At 46.2% G+C, this 14,327-nt stretch overlaps 1 protein-coding gene across 1 annotated transcript; it reads right to left on the bottom strand.

Annotated features, from left to right (window-relative positions):
- Positions 1 to 4,627: 4,627 nt before the first annotated feature.
- LOC102720785 (putative receptor protein kinase ZmPK1) lies at positions 4,628 to 7,078 on the bottom strand. The gene has a single exon (XM_040521664.1). The coding sequence runs from the start codon at positions 7,076 to 7,078 to the stop codon at positions 4,628 to 4,630; it is 2,451 nt and encodes an 816-aa protein (XP_040377598.1).
- Between the last annotated feature and the right edge of the window lie 7,249 nt (positions 7,079 to 14,327).

The following is a 14,327-nucleotide window of genomic DNA, read 5'->3' as shown; positions in this document are numbered from 1 at the left end:
CATCTCTGTCTCGTTAAGGTTCAAATTCCTTTGAGTATCCTTTGTCTCTTAGCTTCAATCCTAGCTTGGTCGGTTCTCTTATCCTCAGCTCTAAGTCCAACAAATGTATACATTTCATCTTCCTCAATCAAAGGCATAGCAGAACCAAGTTGATGTTGTGGAATTGGTTCTATCTCCAATGCATCCCAATCAATAGCAAGATGAGGAACTTGGTTATGTGGACTTGGAGCTATCTCTATACTATCCCAATCAATACAACTGCTATATTCTTGAGCATCACCTTGCCTGCCTATCACAACTTCACCCATTGCTATCTCGTTAACCTTTGCAACTGTCGAGTTAGTCATCAACTAAATAGGCTTGTCCTCCATGTCAATGAACAAAATCAACTTTCTATCACTCTTCCTAACAAACAATGCGTGGGCTACATCCATATTATTATTCAATGGTGTTTCCTCACTGCTCATGTCATAGCCACTGATCACACCATGTTGGTAGCTACCCTATTTCTTTGCTGCAAGTCCCTTTTCTAAGCTCTCCAATGTGCACTGATGATAGTCCATAATACATTCAAGCCATTTACGTGCTACCTCAACACAAGTACCATCATCAAATTTAGTTATAAAATGACCCAACTTAAAGCACACACTAAACTCTAGATCATGGTCATTCCTATCGCATACAAACAAGAAAAATAAGAGTAAAATAATCATTAGTTTTCTCGCAAACTAATCCCAATCTAGGTTCTGCTTCTTAGTCCGTTAGTGCAAATAATGGAGATGTGGAGGGTTATAGCATTACCTAGAAGGGAGCTGACTTGGAATCGAGGAGCATGGCACTTGTGCCATGATTTCCTCTACAACAGAATTGTCGCCCCCTCCCCCTCTCTCTCTTCAAACCCTAGGAACCAGGGGCTGGCTGGTGGAGACGGGTGGCAGGACAATGGGCAAGGAGTACAGAAGGCTGGCTGACGGAGGCTGGTGGTGGCACTAGCGATGGGTGCTGGTGGCGGCGGCAGTGACGATGCCTGTAGGCACGAAGGGATGGGGCCTGGAGATGATGTTGTTCCAAAACAAGAGAGCAAGGAGAACAGGAGGTTTGCTGGCAGAGGCGGGTGGCGGCGCGTGATAGGGACCTCCCCGATTGGCGAGTTAGGCATAGGTATGGCCCTAGTGTTCCTCCTTGCCACCACGATCTCTGCCTCCTCATTGGACTGTGTATGCCAGCTTCCTGCTTCCATCAATGTTTTCAAAAGATATGGCCGGGTACAATGCAACTTAACAAATTGGTGAACTCAACCTCCAATGCACACCCTACCTAGCGCGCTAGCTATCGAAGTATGTGACTCCTACAACGTGGAAATGCGAGACTCCCCCTTAGGAAGGTTCAGCTAGGGGTAAGTGAAGGTTGAGTTTGACGTAGCAAAACAAACACAAAGGTTTATAGTGGTTCAAGCCGCTCGATCGCATGACACTCTACTCGTGTGGTTTTGGACTTGGCAATATGGAAGTGTAGAGGGTTGTTTATATCCCCGCTAGGGTATTCTCGTATTCTTAGTTCGTCAACTCCTCCTACATTGGTTGTCCCCTCCAACGCCATTATTATCTAGGAAAAAGTAACATGGAGCCTTGTTAGTATGCCTTCTGACATCCCAGGGCCATCATGTGGAATCCTGTCAGGGGGCCTAGGAGTAGTGGATCCCCCTGCCGACGAGTCAACGACATATCCATGAGTATCTCCCATGGAACCAACTATAGCCAATATGGACACAGTGAAAAGCATCCTCGCTGGTGGATATAGGCAGTTGTCTCTCTCTAGGACGTTGACACATCGCCGAGTTCCAAACACCCAAATGAGGTGGTGTTGCCAGCAACCCTAGGTTTCGCCACCTCTTGGTTGAATGCAACTATCCGATCACTTAAAATTACAGCTCCCCTGGGCACCCATCATCGATTGATGGGATGGTGATGTCTCTAAATAGGTCCCGGGCTCATCGTCCAACACGTCCCATTGGTGGTGCCTTTAGGATTTGATTACATGTTATGCTCTATGTAGGGATTTTCACGAAGGATCCCCGAGGAAATATGCATAGGTGTAGAGTGCTCGGCCCCTAGAGTTACCCTGGGTTCCTGGCATCCGCATGTTCTTTAATAGGAGTTCATGTTGCATTGCACGAGCTTCTCGAAGATGTCTCCGAAGATGATGCCCTTGTTACATCTAACGTATATAGTTGCTCTCAACACTTCTCGTGGGAATTAGAAGATAAATCACTAAGACAAAGGAGGGTCGTGCCTTGGGCCCCATGCAGTTTTAGTTATACTTGCACGTTCCTTATAGATGTATATCTGGTATGTCTTCACGCTCTTCTTGAGAATTCAACCATGGATTATTGAGTGGGGGCCATTGGTGCCTCAGGCCCATGCAACTCGGGCTCTAGGCCTCTAGCTCCTAGGCCCTACGAACCGCTGTTTGTATTGCATATCGTCTTACTTGTACTTGTGTTATTGTGATGACATGGCAACCGAAGTCCCTAAATCCCATAGGAAGGGGACTCGGGATCATATTCCACCAACAACGACAATGAAGACGCTAGCAGATCAGTGACAGCCGTAGGATTTTAACGGTAGATTTTCACTTAACAGTCGTAGATAAAATTCAGCACACAAATATAAGATAGTCCATAGGAGTAGTGAATTTCTTAAGAAAAAAAAGACCGACTGTGAAGTACTCCCTCCGTTTTTTTAATTGACATCGTTGACTTTGGTTCTATGAGCCTTCGTCTTATTCAAAATTTTATAAATATTCATTATTTTGTTATGATTTGATTACTAAAGTAATTTTAAGTATGATTTATAATTTTGTATATTTGAATAAAATTTTTGAATAAGACGAATGATCAAATATAAATTTAAATGTCAACTGCATTAATTAAAAATCGGAGGGAGTATTAGGTATAGTCGAATATATACATATATCATATACCTTCATATATTAAATTACTTTTAGGAAAAAAAATTAGGTATTCAAGTGAATATCCAAGAGCCCTTTTGGTTATGCCCTGCGGCAGAACGCCGACTATAGGTCAATAAGTCACGGGCATGGATTCAAAATTAGCTACGTACATCCAAATGAGATTTTGAGGCTGAATTGATATCCAATATTTTAGAAAAAAATGGGTACACAAAATTTCCCTGCGTTCTTTTTTTCTGTCACCACGTGAGGTAGTATTGCGCACACATATTTGATAATTACTTTTCCTAATACCTGTATATAACTATAAAAATTATTTATAACATATTTACGTGAAGGTATTTTGCATGACAAATCTATTAATATTAGCATTTACATATCGAATCTTACTATTTTTTTAGTATGCTAGTAAATTTAAGATTTCAAGATATGATGACATATGCATCCTAAAAGGAGCATCAATAGTCTAACGCAATACTCATCGGATTTTTTTGTATTTGACGTTATAAATTTTCAAGATTTACATTTCACCATTTCTCTAAACAAAAAAGTTAATCTCTATGTCCGAAAAATAACTTTATTTTTCACCCATCCTATACATAGCAATACAAAATAAAAAAAGATTAGAATACCCTCTACTCTATAAAATTGCGATGTAATTGCTCCCTACTTATCTAGTTCCAGGGCATTTGTTCCCTACTTTTACAAACTACAATATAATGATGTTCAAAAATAAATTTATTTGGGATAAACAAGATGGGTAAAAATAATTTTATTTTGGGATTGAGGTAGTGTGTAATTATTACTTATTTTGTTATGGCTTATTGTATTATTAAAGATACTTTAAGCATGGCTTATAATTTGGTATGGTTGCACAAAAATATTGAATAAGATAAATAGCCAAAGTTAGATGAAAATTCAAATGCATCAAACTAAAAAACGGAGGGAGTACTTGGCAACCTAATGGAAATGTCAAACATATGTTCCAATTTCAAACAGAGCAAGTCTATAGATCCAGTTAATACCCAATGGTCTCCAGCAACGCAACTGCTGTATTGACCAACATGAAGCAATTGACCCCACCTATATTTTTCTCCCTCAAACCATTTATATACTACATCACAGTCATATCATTTATTATTTTCAGGACTACATAATATGCGAACCTGACTTTGGTATAACTCATGGGGCAAAAGGAATGAAGGACGGTAAATGTACATCTCATAATAAAGAAGCAATGACAGAATAAACAGATCTGAAAAAGATGTTTGATATATCTTAAATAGCATAATATGGCACTAAATCTGAAGGAACAAAATGTCTCAGAATTTGCAGTACATGGTCCACCATATAATCGTGATAATTGGTTGTGTACATCCTTGTCGGATGTAGAGGCTGAATTGACATCCTTTATGTTTAAAACAAGATACTCTCTCTGTTTCGTAATATAAGTGTTTCTAGTATTGTCTAGATTTATATAGGTACTAATGAATCGAGACACATATACAAAATATATACGTTCATCAATTAGTGAATTTTGATAAAATAAGAAAGACTTACAATATAAAATATAAAAAAGAGATAGGAGCTACGTAAAACTGCAATCTTTGAATACAATAACTTGCATTTCTCTTAGTGAATCCAGCTTGTTAGCACCTCACCGCAGAACATTACTACTACAAGATTCATCAGCCAAAAGCAGCAGCTGTAATATAGATTCCATTGTTGGCCTTTTGCTGCTCTCATCATCCAAGCACGCGACAGCCAATTTGATCATCGTTCTTACTTGCATGTGGTTGAACTGCCCACTTAGCCTGCAATCCACAAACTCCTCAATCCAAGACGGCTCGTCTCCGTTCAGCAAGGTACTGGCAAGCAACTTCACAAGCTTCCTGAGCAACACATGCACCTCCTCACCAGAACTCTCAGCCAAGTCCAGAACTCGTTTCCCTGACACTAGCTCAAGCAGCACGACTCCATAGCTGTACACATCAACCTTCGCCGTGATCTGCAGGCTGCTGATCCACTCTGGAGCGATGTAGCCTATGGTCCCTCGCACGCGAGACACCTTCTGGTTGGACCCTCCCCTGCTCAGGAGCTTCGCCAACCCGAAGTCGGCGATCTTGGGCTCTAGATCCTTGTCCAGCAGGATGTTCTCCGGCTTCACGTCGCAATGGATGACCCACTCCAGGCACTCATGGTGGAGATAGGCTAGCCCCTTTGCAACGCCTACCGCAATATTGAACCGCCGTCTCCAGTCTAGCAAAATGTTTCCATCAAACAGTATGTTAGCCAGTGATCCGTTCTCGATATACTCGGTGACCAGCATCCTGTGTGAGTTCTCCGAGCAAAATCCCCAGATCCTTACCAGATTCATATGGTTAATATTCCCAATTATGCGCAGCTCGGCTTGGAACTCTTCCTCGCACTGCCTTACGTTTTCCAGCATCTTAACAGCGACAGCTCGGCCATCATCCAGGGCTCCCCTGTAGACGATACCTGAACCTCCTCTTCCAAGTTCATATCTAAACTTTTTAGTTGCCTTAGCCAACTCTTTGTAGTTATATCTTCTGAAATTACTAATTGCCATCATCATGTAGCCTTGCTCAACTGCTTGTATTTCCAATGACCCCAGCTCCCATCTTGAAACAAAGAACCATGCAGTTGCAATGAAGAGAGCTTCAAGAGTGAAAATCGCAGCGGCAAACCCGTAGAAGTAGGACCATCTGGTTTCTCCCTGACTTGTCCTGTGCACATCAGGAAATGGTACCATGGTTTTTGCGTCCATCTGATGACAGCTTCGGCTATGCTTTCTTGGATCGAGCACGTTGGATTGGGGCACCAGCATACCTGAAATATTCGTGCTTCCAGCGATCTTGAGGTACATGTTGCGTGCTGACCTGTGTGATGGGTATGCCCTTCCATTGAAAAGGAATGATTTTGGGAAACACGTCCCTTCCCTGATCACGTACTGAAAACCTCTGCAGTTGCAATCACTCTCGCAAATGTTCCTACAGGCGTGCAAAGATATCTTGTCGACATGCCGTTGGTCAGATCCCCAAAAGTCAGTGTCAGGAAGATGCACAAACCTGACAGACTGCACCTGTGCAACACTACAAGAGGTGTCTACAATAGCCTTACAACCTTGGGTCCAGTTGCCAGGGTTGTTCATTTCAAAGCCTGGTGGACAAGAACATGTAGGTGCAGGCGAGTAGTGGCAGATTCCATTCGGACCACACAAACCATGGATGTTGCATGGTTGCGATATGGCGACCCAGGAGACTGACCAGTCGCCATTCGAGCTGTCCAAGCTGTAGAGACGGAGATTGCCGTCAGGGTCTAGTGTAAGCCTCCTCTTGATCCCTGAACCCCTATCGGAAGCAGAAAATGGCTGCTGATCAGCGAAATCACTTGAGACAAAATCACCATTCCCATGAAGAACCCCCATCCTAGTACTGTTGTAACGGTTCCTCTTGCTCTGATACAGTCCATCGTCAGGATCGGGCCAATATATATCATGAACATCGGCATCATCATATATAAGCGACAGCACGGATGAATCCGTGAAATGAAACATGTAGTGACCGGGATCATGAAAACCATTGGCAGAGACCAGCTTCGTAGTTGCGACGATGTGCTGCGTCGGTAGCAGCGTATCCGTGGGCGAATCGAAGCTCTGCCATACGATCATACCTGTGGAGCTCGTCATGACAAGATTCCCGGTGTCGAGGAGCCGAGCTTGCTGGACATCACTGGAGTTGTTGTCTGATTGCCACACCACAGTGCCGTCGTAGTCCGTGAGAACCAAGGCGCCACCCTTGTGCAGGGTAACGGCCGACCCCCTCGCGTGCACCGGGCGCCCGCGGTTCGCCGTCCACACGACCGTCTCGCTTGCCGTGTTGGTGTACCAGATCGAGAAGGCGAAGGCATTGTCGTAGACCGCGCGAAAGCCGCAGGAGAAAGTGCCATCCCTTGATCGTAGGAGATCACTCTGGTAGTCATCGACAGATAGTGAGGATTTCAGTGGTAGGATTTCACGAGACATGGCGATTATTGGGAGCAGAACAAGGAATGGTAGAGCATGGAGGATGGAGAAGATGGGTGCCATGGGTAGATTTGTTGAATCGATGAGGCAAAGGAGCATGTGTGTGCAATTTGTTTCCTGTGCCTCCTTACTGCATGAGTGTGTATATATTTTCAAGATGAAGTTGGTGTCGAAATTTTTTATTTTTAAAACCTTTTTAATAAATAATTTTATTACTAAACCTACGGGGAAAATATTTTCATTGTATGAACCTTTTCGTAATACCTCCAACATTGGCGTGGCGAAACAGTTTGCCACGTCATTATCGATGGCGTGGCAGCATTGTCTTGGCATGCCACCGATAATGGCGTGGCAAGACTGTCACGACATGCTATGCCAACTAGGTTGCATGCAACATTATCTTGCCACGCCACCAACACTGGCGTAGCTAAAAGGTTCAGTTTTGAAAAATTTTGCCCGGTTGTTTAATAATAAAATTACTTGCTAAACAAGTTTATTTAATAAAATAATTTCGTTGGTGTTCTATGTCCGGTGGCGTCCTCAGGCATCAAGCGCATGTGTTCAAAAGAATAGATATAAATATGGTTTGATTTGCTTGAATCTGATGATTTGATCTGAGCCTACCAGTCACCACATTAGTACCATGTGGCCATGGTTACAGCACAAATGGAAATGCTGCTGACAGCTCATTGCAAATTTGCTTCAAAAAGAAGAGAGAAAAGTCTAAAATATTCATTAATGCAACTAGTAATCAGACAAGTACCCTTCCTATATTGAACCATGTGCAGGCTTTCTGCAATTTTGGATGGGGATTTTAGACAGGCAACACCAAGCTGGATTAATGAAAACAGTGGGCAGAAGACCAAAGGAACTGAATCAACCGAGCAATTTGGTGGGATTGAAACGATCGTATTCATAATTGGTGTGCTCTCATCCCTATCAATCAACTCATGGGGATTCTACACTCTTGGAGCTTTCCAGTTATCTACAATTCGTACTTTTCAGACTGCATATTGAACAGTATACAGTACACCTAACCACCGACAGATCGCCTGATATTTTCAAATAAAATACCCGATTCTATCAGTACTCTGCACTTGTAGAGTTTGCACTTGAATTATGCCGAAGTTTAAAACCCAACAAAAAAAAAACCTTACACACTCCTTATCAATAGAAAAGCTAACTCGTCTATCTAGGTGAGAATATTGTATATCTAGCATTATGGATTCACTAGAATGTCATCTCTCAAATGAGCTTCAATATAATGCCACCGTTAAACGAGGTCGACACGTCGGAATGTCATTTCCTCGCTTTTTCCACAAATTCTTTCTCAGTTTTTTTTTGGGGACCAAGATGGCCCTGCTACTGAATAGTATGAGATTAGAAAGCATAAAATAGCAACTAGCTTCATCAATTATTTTTATCTCACTTCACAAAGGTGGAGGCATTGTCAAACCTCCATTCTTTGGCACTATTTGCCCTTTTTTGATAAGTATATGTGTAAATGAACCGGTTTGGAGACTTATTTCAAAAATGGATTGTTTACTTCACGCCACACGAAGGCACGGAGGTCCGTCATCTCTGCACCAAGACTCCTGGTGCGGAGGCCTGTCCAACCTGGACAGGCTAGACACCCTTGCCAATTCGACCTCTCTTCTACGGATCCACGGGAAGGACTCCACCGTAAGATGTCCCTTTGTCCCCTCATGATTTTCCCCAGGTGTATGTGGTACGATATGGGTTTGTAGGAACCCTAGGTTGCAATTGTGGTGTAAATTGTAATAGAGCGCAAATACCTTTTGGACCACACATTAGGGATATTCATAGACTGGCAATGTGTTTGTTGGGTAAGCATTTCCAAGATGTAGCTCCTAGCTAGAGTATTCCCAGTAATTTTGAGTGCCAAAGGGTTTGGTGTGGAGCTAGGGCAGCTCAGCTCCAGTCCAGGCCCCCATATAGAACCATGTTGGTGGCCTAGGGACGGACCTACCTGAGCATCTAAGTCCAGTAGCCCCGCACCAATCCCCATAGCTAGCACGGAGGTAGAGAACCGCAATGTGGGTTGGCCTGGGGCGCAGATGGGCTGGCTTGTCATTGGTATTGGTGCTAGGATATTCGCGTCAATCCTCCTATATAGCATGGAGCACTAGTACATCAGTGCCCTAGCTAGTTGGCAGTGATGGGGCATGGACCTATGGATTCTTTTATATTGATTTTTTTCTACAAATGTTTTTCATCAAATGCTTGTCGAGTCCTTCTCTTATTGTCCGCTCACACTCGCTTCTTGTGTACACAGACTCCGCAAGCAACATTGGGACTTTGGTGATCACTTCACTATTAGACAGTGACCCATCCTTTCCCTTACCCTCCTTCGTCTGATTCATGGCTTCATGTGCACCAACTCCCGTTGGTTAACCTTCTTCAAGCACTCTCGTTTTCGTAGGTCCGATCGTGATAGAAGTAATCAACCCCTTGTTGTGACCAGTTGTCACGAAATCACTTTGTCACATACTGGGTTATGTCATCGGTGAGGCGTTGAAGTCTACGTAGTCTTTCTTGATTGGTCTCATAGAAAACTTTGAGACGATGACTTCCAATTATTTGAATCGTGACCCCATGACTAGATCAATGTAGGTCACCCACTCAACCGGACCATTCAAATTGAACATTTGTTTGTGCAACATGAATCAACCATCGATATCATATCTACCTCGAAGAGCAACGTTCTTGTTTGACCATCCTAACAATTCCTTGACATGAGACGCTAGCTCATTGAAGGTATGTGGCACGGTGAACACAATCGGGCTCATAGTCATTCCCTCGAAACTACGTCGACGCTTACTTATCTCATTCACAATCCCTCCGTGATGCAAATGGACCACTATGTCCATCTAGATGGCACAACATATACCATTATTCCACGTAGTAATTGACTAACAAAATGAAACTACAGAATATACATAATGGTCATATTCACCATTCGAAAGTTGCATAGGTAAACAACACATCTGTACTATCAATAACAACCCTATTATACCTGTGACGGAACGCAGCAGAGGCTGTGACGAAATGCAGCAGAGACTCCCCCGACGCCTCCTGGATGGGCTGCCTAGCGTTGCTCGATCACCCCCGCTCGCCCGGCTCCGCCACAAGCCGCCGCCACCTTGGCCGTCGTCACCGCCGTCCGGCTGCGCCGCCAGCCTGCCCAACCACCGCCTCTAGTGTGCTGCCACTCCCGCCCCAGCCAAGGTGAGAAGAGGAGGGAGAGAGAGAGAGACGAGAGCACGTGAGAGAAGTGAAAAAGGAAAGAAGGATAGCGAAAAAAACAAAAAAAAAACTGACATGTGGGATCCATTGTATGCCACGTCAGCAAAACCGGTCAAAAATTGAGTCAATAATACTGAGGACCTTTTTTGAACGGTTTATGCAAATTTAGGGGTACATATTTCTGATTTGGCGGTTAAGGGACATGAAACAAACTCGATGTTAAGTTAAAGGACCTCAAGTGGACTTTTTCCTTACATAAATGACCTGGGTCGTTGAAAGCTCACGTCGATGGAATCGGCCTGCCGAGGGAGGCCCAAGAAGCAGCAAGTCTACGAAAAGACTAATTAGCGAACATTCGCTCGAACACTCTCTGCGCGAACACTCCCAAAATAGGTAACTTTTTTCCTTTATGTGTATAAAGTTTGCATATAAAATTTTATATGTATAAAGATCTCCATATATATAAGTTTATACCTATAATATTTGTGTATACAAAAAATTTCATGTATATATATATATGTAGATTTATATACGTAAAGTATATATGTATAATATTACATATATAATGTTTATATGCCTAAAGTATATAAAGTTTACCCATATGTATATATATATATATACATGAGTTCGGCTACCGTGCTTTCGGCAGCACTTCAAACAAATTCTGCCATCAGTTTCAACCATCAGATTTGATTTAGATTAGCGTTGATTGTACAGAGGCGGAGGGCTAACGGAGCACGTTAAAATTTATCTAGCGATTAAAACAGAAAAGAGCGATGCCCTCCTTCCTCCTGATCTCATCGTTCCCATCTCTTTCCAGCCTTCCTCCCGATCAGCTCACCTCCTTTCTCCTTCCTCCTCCTGCTCTCCTCGTTCGTGTGCCCTGCAGCCCCAGCGCTCCGTGCCACCACAGCCCCTCCTCCTCCTGCCTCTGCAGCCCTGCGCCCCGTGGCCTCACACGCACACCATCCTCCTCCGGCGCCCCACGCCAGTGCAGCCCCTCCTCCTCCAGCACCTGTAGCCCCGTGCCACTGCAGCCCTCCCCACCCCTCTCCTCCGGCCCCGTGCACTGCGTCACTGTCACGCCCAGAGATTTACACCAAATTTCTGAACAATAGCATGCATTAAATCTCGGTCTAGGAATCAGCCCGAGTACACACTATGACAAATTAATACACAGTTCCACGTCTTAAAAACAAATAAAAACAATTATCTATCGAAATGCAGCGAAAAAGGAAAACAAACTAAACCATCTAATCTTCAGCTTCAGCTGGCGATGACGGCTCCACACCACAGGCATTCTCGACGGCGAACTGAACCTCACTTCAACCTTCGGAACAACCTTCTTCTGACACAGGCTCTGGCAGTTGCTCTGGTGGGGGAAAATTAAGCAAGGCTGAGTACAAACCACCATACTCAACAAGTAACACCCGAGAGAGGGAGAATAATGAATGCAATAGGGTATCAAGAGATAGGCTCAGGTTAAATTGCACAAAGCTGCAGTAATTTAGCAAAACAGAAGGTAAAATAGACTGAAATAAAAGTAAGGTAAACATTTAAAATAATCATCCACTGTTCAACGTTACCCCACGTTGCAACAGGCCCAAACCACTATCGAACGTTACACCACGTAGCGACAGGGTCAACCCTTTGCCCAACGTTAAACCACGTTGCGACAGACCCAAACCACTGCCAACGTTACACCACGTTGCGCAGGGTCAAACCAGTTCCAAGATTAATAAAATTATTAAAGGGGTTCAACTAATCCCAATGAGTCTGTCAGTTCGCCCAATAACCGCAGGCACGGCTATTCGAATAGTTTTACTCTGCAGAGGTGTACAACTTTACCCACAAGACATGTCTGCCAAGCATGTTACCATGCCCCAACGTACCTCCACGATACCTCAGTACGGAAACCATGATAAGACCTTTCACCTAACCCTCCCTAGACAATCGCACCACACTTCAGGTTTCACCCCCTCCTTTATACCTAGTCGGGCAGTCCCCTCTTGTGCCTTGGTAGATCCGGAAGCAACAGAGGCTTTCGTTACACCACGATTGCCCGTCCATACTCCATCACGCCTACCCTTGCCTTGGTACGTCGAATAGGGACAAGCTAGATTACGAGTCTCACCATTGCCCATTCTGGCTTGTGGTTAGTACGTGTAAGACCTTCAGGGTTTCCTGAGAACCGGTCCTTAACTGCCATGGGCACGACTCTCAAAACCATGCACCCACAGCCCACCATAAGCAATATTTTAGTTGTATTAATCCTCAACGGGAGATTAACCATGATCAAAACCATTAAAGGTCTATCAAAGTCTAACAAATAATTAAGTAAGAATTGGTGAGCTAGTTGAACTAAGCATGGCTAAGCATTGACTAACCCTAATTCTAGTCAAATTAACCCTGGGATGACAATAATAATAAATGGGGATCAACGGGTATATAAAGGTAAATGCCCAATAGATAAATAAAGTAAATAGATTTGCATAAGACAATGCATGTTTGAATATAAAAGCGGGGAATTTTATAATTATAGGTTCAGTATGATCAAAGAAGGGTGCCACTTGCCTTGCTTAGGCCCACGAGGAACTTCGGCGACGACTTCGGGAACGAACGGCGCTGCGACGGGGTCAAAACCTACGACAAACAAGGCAAAACGAACAAAACAGGCTATAAAACTACTGAAACAGAGAAAGAAACTATTTTTAATGGATTCTTGGCATTTTTATGGATTTAATGAAACTTGAATGGACCTAAACGGAGACTAGATGAATTACTTATGAATTTTAGAAGTTTTCTGGGTTTTTAAACTAAACAGAAAAACCTTATTGATTTATTGCGCAATTAATGGGGCTGCTGACGTCAGCGAGGAGAGAGGAGGCGCTGATGGGTGGGGACCACCTGTCGGTGGGAGAGAGGGGAAGTGGGCGGCTAACACGCGGGTCCCACGGGAGGAGAGAGGGAGGAGGGTGCGGTGGCGGCTGACGGGTGGGCCCCGTCAGTCGGTGAGAGGGGAACAGAGGGGGGGGAAGCAGCGGCTCGGGCGGACGGCGGCGCATGGCGACGGCAGCGACGGACGGCGACGGCGACGGTGCAACGGCGACGACCGGCGTGCAGCGACGGCGCGTGGAGCGCGACCGAGGCGGCGGCGCGACGACACAACCGGGCAAAGCAGCGGCGACGGCTGGCGCGGCGACGGCGAGCGGGCGGCGGGCGCGGGCACGCACGAGCGCGAGTGGCGGCGGCTTGACGACGGCGCCGCGAAGGCGACGACGACAGCAGCGGGTGGCGGCGACGACGGGCTTCGCACCCGTCCGGCGACGACGTGCGGCTTGGCGACGATCGACCGGGAAGGAAGAGAGGAAGGGGAGGAGGATGGAGGCTCTCACCGACGGCGGCGGCGGTGCGGGCGAGTCGGCGAGGACGAGGCAGAGGTGGCGACGCGGGTAGGAGCGGAAGATCGGCGGTGGCGGCGGAGATCGATTGGCGGCGGTGAGGCGACCGGGCGCGACGGCGACCGGGCGACAAAGGAATGCGCGGCGCGGGGACGCTCACCGGCGACGACGAGGGTGGCAACCGGTCGGCGACGGCGGCGCGGAGGCGATGACGCGGCTGGACGGCGACGAAGGCGTCCGGCAGCGGGATTGAACGGCGGCGGCGAACAGCGGCGGCGACTTGAGCTGAGAGGGAAAGCGGGCGACGGCGCGGCAGCGGTGGGGATTTATAGGGTGGCGGCGCCGGCTAGGGCGGGACGGAGGTTGGATACCGAGTCGGGCGCGACGCGGTCTCGGCGGCGGCCGTTGCGGCGGCGGCGGTTGCGGCGCGGCGGCGGACTCGGACTCGGCCGGCGCGGGCGCGACGCGGGCTGGCGGAGCTCGGTCGCTGACAGGTGGGCCCCACCTGTCAGTGGCGCGAGGAGGGAGGGAGCGGCGACGGACTTCGCGGCGCGGCGTGGGCGAGTGAGCTGGGCCGAGGCAGCGGCCTAGGCGGAGGCGCGCGCGAGGAGGAAGCCGGGGCCGGTCGGCTGGGCCGGCCGAGG

Source organism: Oryza brachyantha, chromosome 3, assembly GCF_000231095.2.
Source record: "Oryza brachyantha chromosome 3, ObraRS2, whole genome shotgun sequence".
NCBI lineage: Eukaryota > Viridiplantae > Streptophyta > Magnoliopsida > Poales > Poaceae > Oryza > Oryza brachyantha.
The sequence above is the reverse complement of the archived record's forward strand: the minus strand, read 5'-3'. Positions and strand labels throughout refer to the sequence as shown.